The sequence below is a fragment of the Chiloscyllium plagiosum genome, chromosome 4, assembly GCF_004010195.1.
Source record: "Chiloscyllium plagiosum isolate BGI_BamShark_2017 chromosome 4, ASM401019v2, whole genome shotgun sequence".
Taxonomy (NCBI): Eukaryota; Metazoa; Chordata; class Chondrichthyes; order Orectolobiformes; family Hemiscylliidae; genus Chiloscyllium; species Chiloscyllium plagiosum.
The window spans coordinates 67,269,747-67,285,345 of NC_057713.1; the positions used below are offsets into that span (position 1 = coordinate 67,269,747).

A 15,599-nucleotide genomic window follows, 5' to 3' on the forward strand; every position below is an offset into this window, starting at 1 on the left:
CTTAATTAAGGAAAGATGTGGAAGTGGCAGTATAGGTTTACTCGACTGATAACTCAAATGCATAGGTTGGCATATGAAGCTAACTTGGACAGTCTGGATTCATTTTCACTGGAGTTTAGAGGAATGAGAAATGATGATTTAAGTGGATAAGAAACTGAATGACCTTGACAAGGGAGTATGGAACGCACATCATATCATGAAAGCATATCATGATCACACATATCATTGCTCAGTCAGTAAGCACAGGGTGGTAGATGAATATGACTTGGTGCAAGTTAGGATTTTTTTCATAGGATGGAAGAAACAACGTTGGCCAGGAGAGCATTGGAGTAGTTGAGTCTAAAAGAAAAAAAAGAATAAATGAGAATTTCGGCAGCAGTTGAACTCAGACATAATGGAGACAGTCAGTATTATGTTGCTGAAATATGCACATTAAAGGCAGCAGTTGACAGGTTGAGAGGACCATGGGAAAAGCCAATGGAATATTAGGTTTTATGTCAGCAGGTACAAAACATATTGTCCAAGAAGTAATAATGACCCCATATTAATCTTTAATAAGACGCCAATTAGTGTATTATCTATATTATTAGGCTCCCTGTTCTTTGAAGAATATTGAGGCTGTGGGCAGGGTATCTTTCAGTGCTTGTGGTATTTGCTGGTTGGTAACATATAAGGTATGTGCAATTTGGGCGATAATGAGAAATCTGACTGAATCACACAAGCTCAACAGCAGTACCAATTCTTAATTAAGTTCTGGGTGTCGAGGTCACATTTCTACACAGCAGCAATGAGTTGCCTAAAAAGAGGAATTGTAGGTAGCTAATGATTGTAATAACTGTGCATTTCTCCTCATAGAAATGCAGATTCCTATCCTACCACCTGCTGCAAGGAAACTAGATGCTGAGAAATCTTGACATGGATGTTAGAGTTGGTACATAGTGATTTCAGCTCACTGCTGGCTGCAAAGAATCTCCATATTGGTCACAATGTAACAGTATCTCAAGGCAAAATTCATGGGCATCAATTCCACATACCTTCTCATCAATGGACATTGGCATCCAAAAATAGCCAATCTCTCAGTATCCTATGCCACCTTTCTCTGATCCACTTGAAGGATACATTGAAGCATAGATTTGCATATCAGGCTGCACCAACAACTAACATTGAAAGTCTAGATTAGAGTGGTGCTAGAAAAGCACAGCAGGTCAGGCAGCATCCAAGGAGCAGGAAAATCAACGTTTCAGGCAAAAGCCCTTCATTAGGAATGAAGGCAGGGAGACCCTAGGGTGGAGGGATAAATGGGTGGGGGGTGGAGCTGGGGAGAAGGTAGCAAATAGTACAATAGGTAAATGGGGATGGGGATGAAGGTGATAGGTCAGAAAGGAGGGTGGAGCGGATAGGTGGGAAAGAAGATTGGCAGGTAGGACAGGTCACGAGGATGGTGCTGAGCTGGAAGGTTGAAACTGGAGTAAGGTGGGGGGAGGGAAATTCAGGAAACTTGTGAAGTCCACATTGATGCCTGGGGTTGAAGTGTTCTAAGTCGGAATATGAGGTGTTCTTCCTCCTGGCGTCCGGTGGTGAGGGAGTGGTGGTGGAGGAGGCCCAGGACCTGCATGTCCTCGGCAGAGTGGGAGGAGGAGTTGAAATGTTTTGAGCCACAGGGCGGTGGGGGTTTCCCGGAGATGTTCCCTAAAGTGCTCTGCAAGAAGGCATCTAGTCTCTGCAATGTAGAAGAGACCACATTGGGAGCAACAGATGCGGAAGGCTCCTTTGGGGCCTTGGATGGAGGTGAGGGGGAGGTGTGGGCCCACGTTTTGCAACTCCTGTGGTGGCAGGAGGGGAGGGTGGGTTAATGTCTGATGCTCACCAACGCATGGAACTGGAAGCTAGAAACCATTGCCTGAACAGCACTGACTTTTACCTTCTACTGTGTTGGGAATCAAAAATTCACAGTAACACTTGCACTGGAGCCTCTTGGGCAGGACACACTCAGCATGAACTGGAGATTGATGTATGTATGGACTATAAATGGGTGGTATGCTGCCTGTCATTTGCCTTTTCACTGATTGTGAGAATACAATTTGGATCTTGACCAGCCTGTGTACAGCCTGGGCTAGTATCAAAGGTTGCCCTTGACTTACTGGGCTGGGATCTCCTGGGCAGAGGCTATCCCCCTTGACTTTTGAGGCTTGCAGCGTTACGATAATTGTCAAAGCTATCCAAGGGTAGAGGCTGTTCATTTCAGTTGCCAATATCTGTGGTTGATGCCCATGGCACGTGCCTTGAGATGTTGATGCCCAGTTTCCAAGTGGCGAGCTGAATCTGCCAGATGCTTTTTCTGGTTTCTTTTTCAAGTTTTCAAGCCTATTTTATTCAATAGTAATACAACAAACTAATTCTAACTTGAGAGTTTGATGAAACAGTTTGCTCAGAAATTGAATCAAGGCCTGAGATATTTAAAAGTATGTAAAATTATGAGGGGCATGAATAGGATGTATAGTCAAGCTCTCTTTACCAGAGTGAAATGTCAAATACTAAAGGTCATAGGTTTGAGATGAAAGGGGACAAGGTTAAAACAGATGGGTGAGGAAAACCTTTACACAGCGGGTAGTTGGTGCCTCGAACACGCTGCCAGGAGAGGTGGTAGAAGCAGATACAATAGCATTTAGACACATTCATGAACAGCAGAAAATGGTGAGATAAGACCAAATGGAGGCAGATAGGATTTGTTTAAAATAGAAATTGTGATTGACACAGACATGGTGGGACAAAGGGCCTGTTCCTGTGCTATATTGATCTATGTAAGACCGATATCAAGTGATGTTATTTGAAATACATAGTAGAAATGATGAAATGGAGACCATCTCAAATATCACCATACAAGGAATGAGCAGTAGTCTTTCTGAGTAATATAAAAAATATTGAGTGAGACTGAAGAGATAACTGTGACAATGGTTCATGTCTTTCCTCTTATTAGGCAAAATATTGAGTATGCTATAAAAGTTTCCTTTTCTGTGAGTAATTTTGTCTTGCATTGAGCTCTGCCTGTCATTCTGCTGTTTTCTGAAAGATTCTTGCCTGTCACACTGGGTTTCTTGAATAATTTGAAGCAATCCAAGCCAGTTTAATCTTTGCCATTGATATTTATAAGTTCACCGTTTCGGTAGCAAGACACAGCTTTTATTTAATGGAAATGTCACTGCAGTCTTCTTGATTACGCTTCCAACTGTAGAATGCAGCTTGACTTGAACAAAGTGATGTCTATCTTCTTGCTCCTATGATCTCCTTTCCACAGTACATTAATTTTTAATTTCACTGGGATTTGTTCTGATTTTTCAGTTTGAAGCCCAGTAAAGAGAATCCTGCCCTTTTGGCTCTCTTTTCCCCTCCAAATTTGCACAGTGATTAGTACTGCTGCCTCACAGCACTAGGGTCCTAGATTAAATTCCAACCTTGGGTGACTGTCTGTGTTGAGTTTCACATTCTCTCTGCGTAGGTTTCCTCCCATGGTCCAAAGATGTGCAGTTTAGTTGGATTGGTCATTGCCAAATTACCTATTGTGTCCAGAGATGTGCAAGCTATGTAGATTAATCATGGGGAATGCACGATTTCAGGGATTGGGTCTGGGTGGGATGCTCTTCAGAGGGGCGCTGTGGACTCAGTGGGCTGAATGGCCTGCTTTCACACTATGGAGATTCTACAATTCTATGAAAGAATCTTAATTATTCCACATGATTGAATTTGTAAACAGTGAGAGTGAGCATTTCTTTTTCACTTCAGTCCTTTTGGCCTATTCTGGGTTAAACTAAATAAAAGGCACACTCATATAATTCTTTGATATGTGTCCCAAATGAAACTTTTAAAACATCCCATTACACTTTAACCACAATAGGCCTGTCATATTTTCAATTCTCCAGACTTCAAAAGGGTATAATTGTATAATCCAGGATTAACTGAATAGCTTTGGGTGCTCCACTTGAGATTATGTTGCTTAAATTATGCACTCTGATATTCTACCCTTGCCAAATTTGGTGAATCATCTAGTTTGCTTCAGTGATTTGGTCAAATGTTTAAGATTTGTATTACTATATATCATGTAGAGCATTTATTTCTTAGGTAGAACTGGGGTGGGGTGTGCTTTATTATAGCATAGATTCCAGACCAGACAGACCCATAAAGTTAAGGCAACATGACAACGCAACATGTGGCATTCTCATTGCCCGTCTCTGCACATAAACATAGAAACCAGGCCAAATGTGTAATTTTCTAATATATGAATAAATAAACTTCAGATTTATGACTGAAAAGAATGTGGACTAACATATAGAAAATACCATAAATAAAATCAAGATTGGGATATTCTTTCAGAATTTTACGTTTGATTATTTTGGAACTCTGCATAATAGTTTTCAGCATTTGGAACAAGCACAAATGAGAAAATGCAGCTTGTTGCTATGATTTACAAAGTATATAATCTATAATTAACATTTGCCAAACTTGGATCATAACTCTTACTTATTGATAAGTACCTTTTTCTGGATATTCATAATTTTTGTACAACATTTCTGTCTCCTTTGTTTTAACTCTTGTATTAACCCATTTCCTTGAAGTAGCATCCATATCAGGTGAAGGAACAGATACGGAAATGTTATACTGAATGTTTGTTTACCTGTAGAGCAAGCAATTCATAGGTTTTGGTCTCAAAATTAATGGATGATAAATTTTGTTGGATGCGGTCATGTTCAGTTTTGAATACTGTGACCCATCTTCAGAACACATTTCTGGAATTGAAATGTTAACTCTCCTTTCTCTCCACAGATGCCGCTAGAGCTGCTAATGTTCTCTAGCAGTTTCTGTTTTTGTTTCACTGTGCATTATTGGCTGAATGTACTCCCTAATATCTTCATCAATAGATTAGATTACTTACAGTGTGGAACAGGCCCTTCGGCCCAACAAGCCCACACCGACCCGCCGAAGTGCAACTCACCCATACCCCTACATTTACCCCTTTTAACCTAACACTACAGGCAATTTAGCATGGCCAATTCACCTAACCCGCACATCTTTGTGACTGTGGGAGGAAACCGGAGCACCCGGAGGAAACCCACGCAGACAAGGGGAGAATGTGCAAACTCCACACAGTCAGTCGCTGAGTCGGGAATTGAACCCGGGTCTCTGGCGCTGTGAGGCAGCAGTGCTAACCACTGTGCCACCGTGCCACCCGATTTATCAATCAATCAACCAACAATATTGAAATACATTGTTGAATGTGGGATTTTAGATTAGATTAGATTAGATTACAGTGTGGAAACAGGCCCTTCGGCCCAACAAGTCCACACCGACCCGCCGAAGCGCAACCCACCCATACCCCTACATTTACCCCTTACCTAACACTGCGGGCAATTTAGCATGGCCAATTCACCTTACCTGCACATCTTTGGACTGTGGGAGGAAACCGGAGCACCCGGAGGAAACCCACGCAGACATGGGGAGAACGTGCAAACTCCACCCAGTCAGTCGCCTGAGGCGGGAATTGAACCCGGGTCTCAGGCGCTGTGAGGCAGCAGTGCTAACCACTGTGCCACCGTGCCGCCCAAATATCTTCATCAATAGATTAGATTACTTACAGTGTGGAACAGGCCCTTCGGCCCAACAAGCCCACACCGACCCTGTAGTGTTAGGTTAAAAGGGGTAAATGTAGGGGTATGGGTGAGTTGCAAATTGCTGTGTGCAAATTGGCCATAGTAGTTTCTGAACTAGATGGTGACTATACTTCTAAGTTTCCTTCAAAGTGAGTTTGAGTATCCTGAAATTGTGATAGTTGTAAATAAATGGAAAGTTTAATCAGTTAGTAAGTGGCATCTAATCATTAGTCAATGGAGGTTATTGTAACCATTTGGCCACAATACTTTTGGAGCATCAAATGTAAAACTGAGCAAACTACCATTTTATTCCCTGAGTAGGACTCATTTCATAGTCAGCACTATGGTGGCACGGTAGTTCAGTGGTTAGCACTGCTGTCTCACAGCGCCAGGGACTCAGGTTCAATTCTCGCCTTGGGCAACTGCCTGTGTGGAGTTTGTACATTCTCCCGTGTCTGCATGGGTGTGCTCCGGTTTCCTCCCACAGTTCAAAGATGTGCAGGTTAGATGAATTGGCCATACTAAATTGCCTGTAGTGTTAGGTGCATTAGTTAGGAGAATGGGTCTGGGTGGGTTGCTCTTTGGTGGGTCGGTGTGGACTTGTTGGGCTGAAGGGCCTGTTTCCACACTGTCGGTAATCTTAATCTAAATCTATTATGCACCATCAGTAAAGCTCTTAAATAAACTGTTTCATGGTTTCACAAGTATGGAAACATCACATTGGATAGGGACCCAGTGCTGTTAGAATCATTAATCATATTGCAAGATTATGACATCCCTTTAACTAAAGTGTGTTGTGCAGCTATTCCTTTGAGTGTGGAGAGTGCTACTGCTGGAGTGACTAAGGAAGAAAAGGGGGAAATTATCTATGTATTACCAGGCTGTTGAGATCATTGAACTGTTTGTGATACTGTTCTTCAATTGAGAATTGGCATTCAATCCCAGTGTCACTTCCCTTCAGATGGCTTGAATGATACTTCTGGCAGGAGTCCTGCCATGGATACCCAACTGTCTGTGTTTCTTGGCTGATCTGAATTTCCTTGAGGTGAAATTGTGGTAGCTTTCTCTCAGCTGATATTTCCAGTTTGCATCATCTTGTTTATGCTAGCCTCTCCTGTTATGCAGATTTTCAAAAGTGGCTGAAATAGTATTCACGACACATTAATTGATAGTTAATTGACAGTCAAAGGTGTAAGTCAAACACTGCTCCTTCATTAGTTTTTGTCCCCACTCAATTTTGCAATTGTTCAGTTACAACCACTTTTCTGAAATCTAAGCTCAAACTTTGGTGTACAATTGGAGATTACATGAATTTTACATGTGAATTAGGCCATTAACTATTCCATTGAATGTACAAATGAGTTGACACAGTAAACTGTTGTGCATAAGAACAACTGTAAGTTCATCTCCAAGCCATTCACCATCCTGACTTAGAAATACATTACCTTCAGTGTTGCTGGGGAAAAAATTCTGAAATTCCCTCACCAAGAGCAATGTTGGGGTCCCTGCAGCAAAAGGACTGCCACAGTCAGATGAGCAATTAATGCAGGCCCAGCCAGCAATACCCAAATCCCATGAAGACGAAATGAGAGGAAATGTTCTGGTCCCAGTGGAGGTGAGGTAGGAGTCAGGAAAAGGCATTTAATTAGCTGGGGCAGATGTATACCTGATCTTTAATGCCGTTTATTATCTAAATTAACACCACAATTTAATTCTCTAAGCATAGGTTCAAGGACAAGCTTTAGCACTGATGTTAAGACGTTTAAGTAATATAATCATTTACTTGTTTTTGGAATTCTCATTTGTTTCACAGTTTCATAGAACATAGAAAAGTACAGCACAGAACAGGCCCATGATGTTGTGCCGAGCTTTAATCCTAATGTAAAATATAGTAACTTAACCTACGCGCCCCTCAACTCACTGCTATCCACGTGTATGTCCAGCAGTCGCTTAAATGTCCCCAATGACTCTGCTTCTACCACCACAGCTGGCAACGCATTCCATGCATTCACAACTCTCTGCGCAAAGAACCTACCTCTGACATCTCCTTTATACCTTCCTCCTAATATCTTCAAACTATGACTTCTCTTACCAGTCAATCCTTCCCTGGAAAAAAGTCTCTGGCCATTGACTCTATCTATTCCTTTCATTATTTGGTACACCTTGATCAGGTCTCCTCTCTTCTTCTTTCCAGAGAGAAACATCCAAGCTTATTCAACCTTCCTTCATAAGGCAAGCCCTCCAGTCCAGGCAGCATCCTGGTAAACCTTCTTTGCACCCTCTCCAAAGCCTCTTTATCGTTCCTATAGTAGGGCAACCAAAACTGGACACAATATTCCAAGTGTGGTCTCACCAGGGACTTGGAGAGTTGCAGCAAAACCTCGCAGCTCTTAAACTCGATCCCCCTGTTAATGAAAGCCAAAACACCATATGCTTTCTTAACAACCCTAGCCACTTGAGTGGCAACTTTAAGGGATCTATGTACTTGCACACCCAGATCCCTCTGTTCCTCCACACAGCCAAGAATCCTGTCTTTAATCCTATATTCAGCATTTGAGTTCCAAAATGCATCACTTCGCATTTATCCAGGTTGAACTCCATCTGCCATTTCTCAGCCCAGCTCTGCATCCTGTCTATGTCACGCTGCAGCCTGCAGTAGCCCTCTATATTATCAACAACAACTCCAACCTTTGTGTCATCTGCAAATTTACTAACCCACCCTTGCATGATCTCAGGTTAAGGCAGGATGAGGGGGCTCCTTCTATGAATGTCCCGTTTCCATTGGGTCCATGCCCTCCACCACCCATCCACTGCTCCCACATCTCACTTGTGATTGTGTGAATATTTTTAGCACTTACTCCTTTTATATTGTTTAAGATGAAGAGTAGAGATTAAAGGGTAACTAATTAGCCTTTGTATCTGAGTACAAGGCCCAAATCTTCAAGATGACTTTTGTTTCTTTGGAAATTGACTTTGAGAGGGGAAGATTTCATTGGAAGCCACTTTAGGATTGGCTTACAAGGTGTTTTCTTAAAATATCAGTGAAGCTCACAAACAGTCTCAATATTCAAGACGGACATGGAGACAGAGACAGAGACCTTTAATTCTCTATGGTTCACCATCGAGAATGTCATTGGGAACTCACTCTTAGATTGAAAAAGTTGAATTTCTGAGGATTTGAAACTGAGCATAGCTTTGACTACAGGAAGGAATCTTTAAGGTAATCCTAACATGAAAAGCCAGTTTAGAGATTAGTGATCATTCTGCTGGAAAAGGGAAAGAAAAGAAGCTAGACATTTGGAGCTCAGATTCATTTTTGGGCTGATGCTGAGCAGAGTGTCTACTTAAGGGTCAGTGCAAAGTATAATCATGGAAAGAAATTTTTGTCAAGTATTAACCATGAAGTCCTTCCATAGTTTAAAGTACTTGAAATCACGTTTAATCAATGTTACAGTAAAACTTATAAAATTTGAAATTTTGTCATTTATGTTGGTCACTGGAAGTTAACATCTAAAAAGATTTTAAGTCAGTTTCTATGGGAATTGTAAGAAGTAGCTCAAAACCTAGATATCGATTTTACAAATTTAAATTCCCAGTATGGACCAGGCTGCCAAGCAGAAGAGCAAAGTGGATTACTTCTGTCATATATTTTATATTATTTATGTTGCCTGTCAAGAAATAATAAAAAGTGCACCCCAATGGCGGAGAACCTTTCTCAATGAACTTTCATTGGAGATCTGGTCTGCTTGCCTTGTCTGCATACCACAGACAGGATCCCTTTGATCTGTTTCTAGTTGATACACTAACTCAAGCTTTTTATTTGCCTCCAATACTTCACCAAGTCCTAAATGAGGCAAAGAAACAGGAATGGAAATGTGTTGCCGGAAAAGCGCAGCAGGTCAGGCAGCATCTAGGGAACAGGAGAATCGACGTTTCGGGCATTAGCCCTTCTTCAGGAATGAAGAAGGGCTAATGCCCGAAACGTCGATTCTCCTGTTCCCTAGATGCTGCCTGACCTGCTGCGCTTTTCTGGCAACACATTTCCGTCTCTGATCTCCAGCATCTGCAGACCTCACTTTCTCCTCAAAGAAACAGGAATTCCAGGTCTTTGGAATAGCTCAAGTCTTGATGATATATGTCACTTAAGTGGGTGGCAGAGGTTATGCTAAAACACACCCATAAATTGCAGGAACATCAGATTTGTCTTAGCCAGGCTTCTGAATTTCTAGTGAGTTTTGCTCATCTCTTACTGGAGTTATAACTGGTAGAACTCCTGATAATCTTCAGATTTTGGATTTCCTATAACAGTATTATTTTCTAACCACCTTTTATTTTGCAGTGAACCATTATCTTGTTTATGTACATATTGGTGATCGTTGGGCAGCTGAAACCTATGCTAATGTATTTGTAATACTACATGGTGAAAGAGGAGACACTGGAATTAGAAAGCTTGAAAAGTCATTAGTACATGGAGAAATGTTCCAACAAAGCAAGGTACTATACTTATGTTAAAGAATTAAATGTATTTTGGGATTAAGATAGAACATAGAACATAACAGCGCAGTACAGGCCCTTTGACCCTCAATGTTGCACCAACCTGTGAAACCAACCTGAAGCCCATCTATCCTACACTACTCCATTTTCATCCATATGTTTATTCAATGACCATTTAAATGCCCTTAAAGTTAGTGAGTCTACTACTGTAGCAGGCAATACGTTCCATGCCCCTAAAGAAACTACCTCGGACATCTATCCTATATCTATCACCACTAAATTTAAAGCATTGTCCCCTCATGCTAGTTATCACCATCTGAGGAAAAAAGCTCTCACTGTCCACCCTATCTAACCCTCTGACTATCTTATATGTCTCAATTAAGACACTTCTCAACCTTCCTTTCTCTAACAAAGACAGCCTCGAGTACCTCAGCGTCTCCTCATAAGACCTTCTCTCCATACTAGCCAACATTCTAGTAAATCTCCTCTGAACCCTTTCCAAAGCTTCCATTTCCTTCCTATAATGCAGCAACTAGAATTGTAAGCAATACTCCAAGTACAGCCACACCAAGATTTTGTACAGCTGCAACATGACCTGATGGCTCCAAAACTCAATCCCTCTACCCATAAAAGCTAACACACCATATGCCTTCTTGACAACCCTATCAACCTGGGTGGCAACTTTCAAGGATTTATATACATGGCCACAGATTTCTCTGTTCATCCAAACCACCAAGTGTAGTCTTACCATTAGCTCAGTACTCTTTATTCCTGTTAGGATAGTTGATGGAAATGAGAACAAAGGGAGGGTAACTGAATGGAGATTGCAAGCATGGGAAATGTAAGTTACCTAATAAAATTAGATCAGATATGAAACATTGTTTTTCTGATGCAAGTTGGCGATATAGCGGTAAAGTCAGCAATGTGCTTTTGGCATGTAAAGCATCACCCCAGCCTGCGGTGGATTCATACTTGCAATATATTTACATGCTATGATTACTATTTAGTGCAATGGTTGCTAGTTAATGTGAATTTCATTTGAATAAAATGTGTCTTAAAATATGAAGTCAGTAGTGCATGAGAATCTTAATCACAATCATTTAACGATGGAATGCAAAAGTCAACATTGTGCAGTGGTGTATAAGGTCAGAGGTTTTTTTTTGTTGTATATCTGTATGGCACAGGGGATGGAGCAGGACAAGAAATTTTGGTGTGGATGGTCAGAACTGGCAAAGGTGAGTCAGTGCTGAATGAATTTGTGGACCTGGAAGTTTAGAAGATGAATCCAGGTGAGGGCAGAGAGAACTTGGGAGAGTGAACTGGAAAAGAGAGTTGAGATGTGGTGGGGTGTTTTTGAGGGGAGTGATGCTGGGGGCTATCACTCAAGGTAAACAAATAAAGGGTTTTAAGGGTGGTGTGTTTACTATCCAAATGTATGTTCATTTCAGCTCTGTTCTCTGTCCAACTCTTTATAGGGCTTTCAGTCCACTCCAATATTTAAATTACCTCGATTGTGATTGTTCTTGAACAAGGCCCTTTATTATGCATGTAAGGAAGAGCCAGCTGAGCCTGCAAATTCACTGGAGTAAAGGATTAACTTTACCTTTGCTAAATAACTATTGAGCAAGTGCACAATAAACAATTTTACACAGAAAATAAATGCAACCAGGATGTAAGTGCATAGAGTGACAGACAGATCTCCTCTTATAGATAAAATCATGATTTCTAAAGCCTCTTAAGGTCACTCACCTGTGTAAATCATGTCTCATGGCAAGTTCATCCAAGCCCCAGAGAGTGCTGAGTACCAAACCAGAAACAAAATGCAAAAAATCCATAGGAAAATTCCAACACGGTTCACCACACCTCAGTGGTCAGCACTGCTGCCTCACAGTACCAGGGATTTGAGTTTGATTCCACCTTCAGGTAACTTTATAGAGTTTGCACATTCTTCCTGAGTCTTCGTGGGTTTCGCCTGGGTGTTCCAGTTTTCAAATGCAGTCCAAAGATGTGCAGGTTTGGTGGATTAGCCATGCTAAATTACCCCATAGATGGGTTAGCTATGGGAAATGCAAGGTTACAGGGATAACTCTGAGTGGGATGCTTTTAGGAGAGTTGGTTTCCACATTGTAGGGATTCTATTGAATATCCCCTGTAAAAGGTAAAGAGATTAAAATTACTCCATCTCCTGGGATTTATAAAACTGATCTTCCATCTCACTCCTGATCTGATTTTTTTTTGTATTGTTACTTGTACTCAAGTACAATAATACAGGACTAAAGTGAAAAGTGTATAAAGTCGCCATTCTACAGCACAATCTAGGTAGACAAAAGACAGCATTAGATACAGAAGCAGAAATAAAAGAAACTGACAAAAGAAAAGGAAGCATCCAGATTGCTCCTCAATTCTGCAAGGGTCCTCACTGCCAGAAAAGTAAAGCCACAAAATCCACCGCTCAGTCTGCGAGTACGCAGGTGCCTCTGTGTCTCTGCATGCCACTGCAGCTGGATTGCGACCACCTCCACTGTCAGGTATTCGGGCTCAGCCATGTCCTGGAGCTGTGCCACTATTAGTGGAACAGTATCGCCATTCTTCGGCACCATCTTGTCTCCACTGATGTCGTTGCCACCAGGCGTCTGCAGTCTGCCAATCTTAACACTTGCCATTTACAAACGATCTGTCCTGACTCCTCCAATTCTCCCCATTTACCAACCTGACCATCCCCAACTCGACCTCACCACCTAACTTCCTTATGAGTGAGAAGGATCCACCCTGATTCAAACTCACCCACCTACCATCCTAACTTCTACCCACCTGCCAACCTGCCACTGTTTCCAGCTACCCATCTAACATGATGTTCACCTGCCATGCTACCAACTTTGTAAGAGAAACTAGGTTCACAGAGAATCATTAAAATTGTCTTAAACATTAAATGTTTAAAATAATAATTTATAATTATTTATTATTAGTTAATGACAACATTTAATGTTAACTTGAAACAGAAAAAGTAATGAAAAACTATCAAATAGGTGAAAAACACCATTGAAGTTTCATCAAACATGCCTTGCATTTGAAATCTCTATGCTATCTGCTCCTGTCCTGAAGAACCATTCCATGGTTCCTCCAGCATCATAGGGGCATGGCTTAGCTTTTCTGGCACTAATTGAGATCTGCTGTGCTTGCAGCCATTGACATTCAATTGAGCAGCCAGAATCAGAAGACTGGCTATTAAAAAAAATGAACAGTTAAGTGGGTAATCTTTTTCAGTGAATGACGTTGGTCAGAATAGTTCTTCTACAAAAAGGAAATGTCCCTCATGCCTCTGTGACCATCAGTGCATGCCAAATAAGCGTACTAGTACATGTATTCTCTGTCTAATTCAGGCATTAATATAGTGAATCCACTGTAGTGAGAAATATTAAATTAATTATGATATATACCTGTACACCTTTATGCTGGTACTAGCAATATAGTTAGGCAGGAAAATTGTGACCGTGAGGCACAGCCTTCCTGTTTAACAATGAGGGTCTTTGATTGGCTGCCTATGGATGCAGATTGTCAGCTACTGACTGGTTTTACCAATGAAGAAGTATACGCGCACACACACAGACGCTATTCATGTATACCACTGGCATTTAGAAAATGGAAAGAAAGTAGAAGTGGCAAATAGTTCCAGGTATGATAATGGTAATAACATGTTGTTATCAAAACTTGACTAAAATTCAAATTCTAAAACCTAGGCAGTTAATAATGTAATGAATATTTTACTGACACAGTTGTCATTATAACCTACAGATCGATTCATTCTTGGTGAAAGCAGTATCTTTAGGCCAACTGACAAAGGTGGTCATAGGTCATGATGGAGAAGGCTACGGTGCTGGAATGTATCTGAAGATGGTAATAGTGCGTGAATCAAAGGATGCAAACAGAGAATGGGTGTTTCCTTGCTGGAGTTGGCTCGATGACCACATTGGAACTAAACAAACTATTTGTGAATTAACATTGTTAGGTGAGATTCATATCCAAAGTGATGCTTGAACTTGTGAAAGCAATGACTCAACAACTATAATCTTCACACTGCTTGCTTAATTTTGAATTATTTCTCCTAACAGCAAGGTCAATCTATTCATTTACATTTATTTAAATAAGACTAAATTTTAAATGGTTGTAAAAATGCACTTACTTTTCAACAAACCGTCAAGTTCTCCTCATTTAAAATTGTTTAATTTGATTTTCTTTGCAAGTAAAGATGTCTATGATTTTGTTTTAACTTACAGTACTGACTTGTTTGAGTTTCTTTCAAGCATAAAACAGTTTGAATTAATCCTAATTGTATTTTTGGAACCAAGATTATGATTTTGTGCATGAGCTGAAAAGGTGTTCTTAGCACACAAGGAGTGAGAAATTGGGGTACCAAGCTTAATAATGTTCCCTATGGCACAAAATCAGTGAGCTAACAAAGGATACGCCTTTCACATCTACAACTGAGAGTTAGAGATATGAGGCATGGACTTCAAAATCTTGGTGACCTCTTTACTGGCAGACTGTTAATTAACATTACATAAGTTAATACCTACCCATTTCTTTCTCCAGAGATGATTCAAGGCTTTTCCTTCCATTTTGTATTCCGCTTGTCCAAGAATTAGAGGAGTCACCGTTCTACCTTGCACATCCAAATCCCTCAAAATGATTACATAATTAAAAGCGGGATTGTGAAAATTGTTGACAAAAAATGCCAACATCTTGCATTTGTTTTTCTTCTGTTGTAGTTTAGATGGTTAGCTGCCTAAGTCATAATTGATATGTAAGTGTAACCTCTTTTATAACCATGACAACTGCCATTTAATGCCTATACAAGTACATAGCACACTATTTTCATCAATATTGTTTGAGGGAATAAGAGGAGACTAAGGAAGTGATATTAGCCAGGTCAGATCATACCAGATATATTTTCATCTGTTCACCAGTGCTTTTGATCAGAATCGAAGGTCAGAACTGCACATTCTTCCATCTTTGAATGGAACAATGGAATATCAGCTTATCAGGCATTGCCAGTGCCTGCCAAAGGCATAACGTTGAAGATTTGGGATCATTTAAGATTATTCCTGATGATACTAATGATACGAATCAGACAGCTATTCAGTTATCTCAGAGAAGATGGCCATTATCTTATTTGTTCAAGCAAACAATTTCACCTAAATGCTTTTGACAACCCACAGCTATTGAATAACAGATGGGCAAGTATCTGTTTCTCCAAATAGCCTCATGAACTTGGCTGAGCTGTAAGACTCACTGTACACTCAGCCAAGCAATTTAACATTTTTATGGATCAGTGGTGCTGGAAGAGCACAGCAATTCAGACAGCATCCAACGAGCAGCGAAATCGACGTTTCGGGCAAAAGCCCTTCATCAGGAATAAAGGCAGAGAGCCCGAAGCGTGGAGAGATAAGCTAGAGGGGGGTGGGG

General features: G+C 40.8%; 1 protein-coding gene across 1 annotated transcript in view; it reads left to right on the plus strand.

Moving 5' to 3' along the window:
* Positions 1-5,647: 5,647 nt before the first annotated feature.
* Positions 5,648-15,599, plus strand: part of LOC122549478 (lipoxygenase homology domain-containing protein 1-like) — a gene marked incomplete at its 5' end in the record, with an annotated part of 196,978 nt that continues 187,026 nt past the window's right edge. Inside the window, 4 exons of the mRNA XM_043689337.1 lie at positions 5,648-5,674; positions 8,731-8,767; positions 9,976-10,136; positions 13,929-14,165. Of these exons, the coding sequence (XP_043545272.1) occupies positions 5,648-5,674; positions 8,731-8,767; positions 9,976-10,136; positions 13,929-14,165 (462 nt within the window). The remainder of the gene's footprint in view (positions 5,675-8,730; positions 8,768-9,975; positions 10,137-13,928; positions 14,166-15,599) is intronic.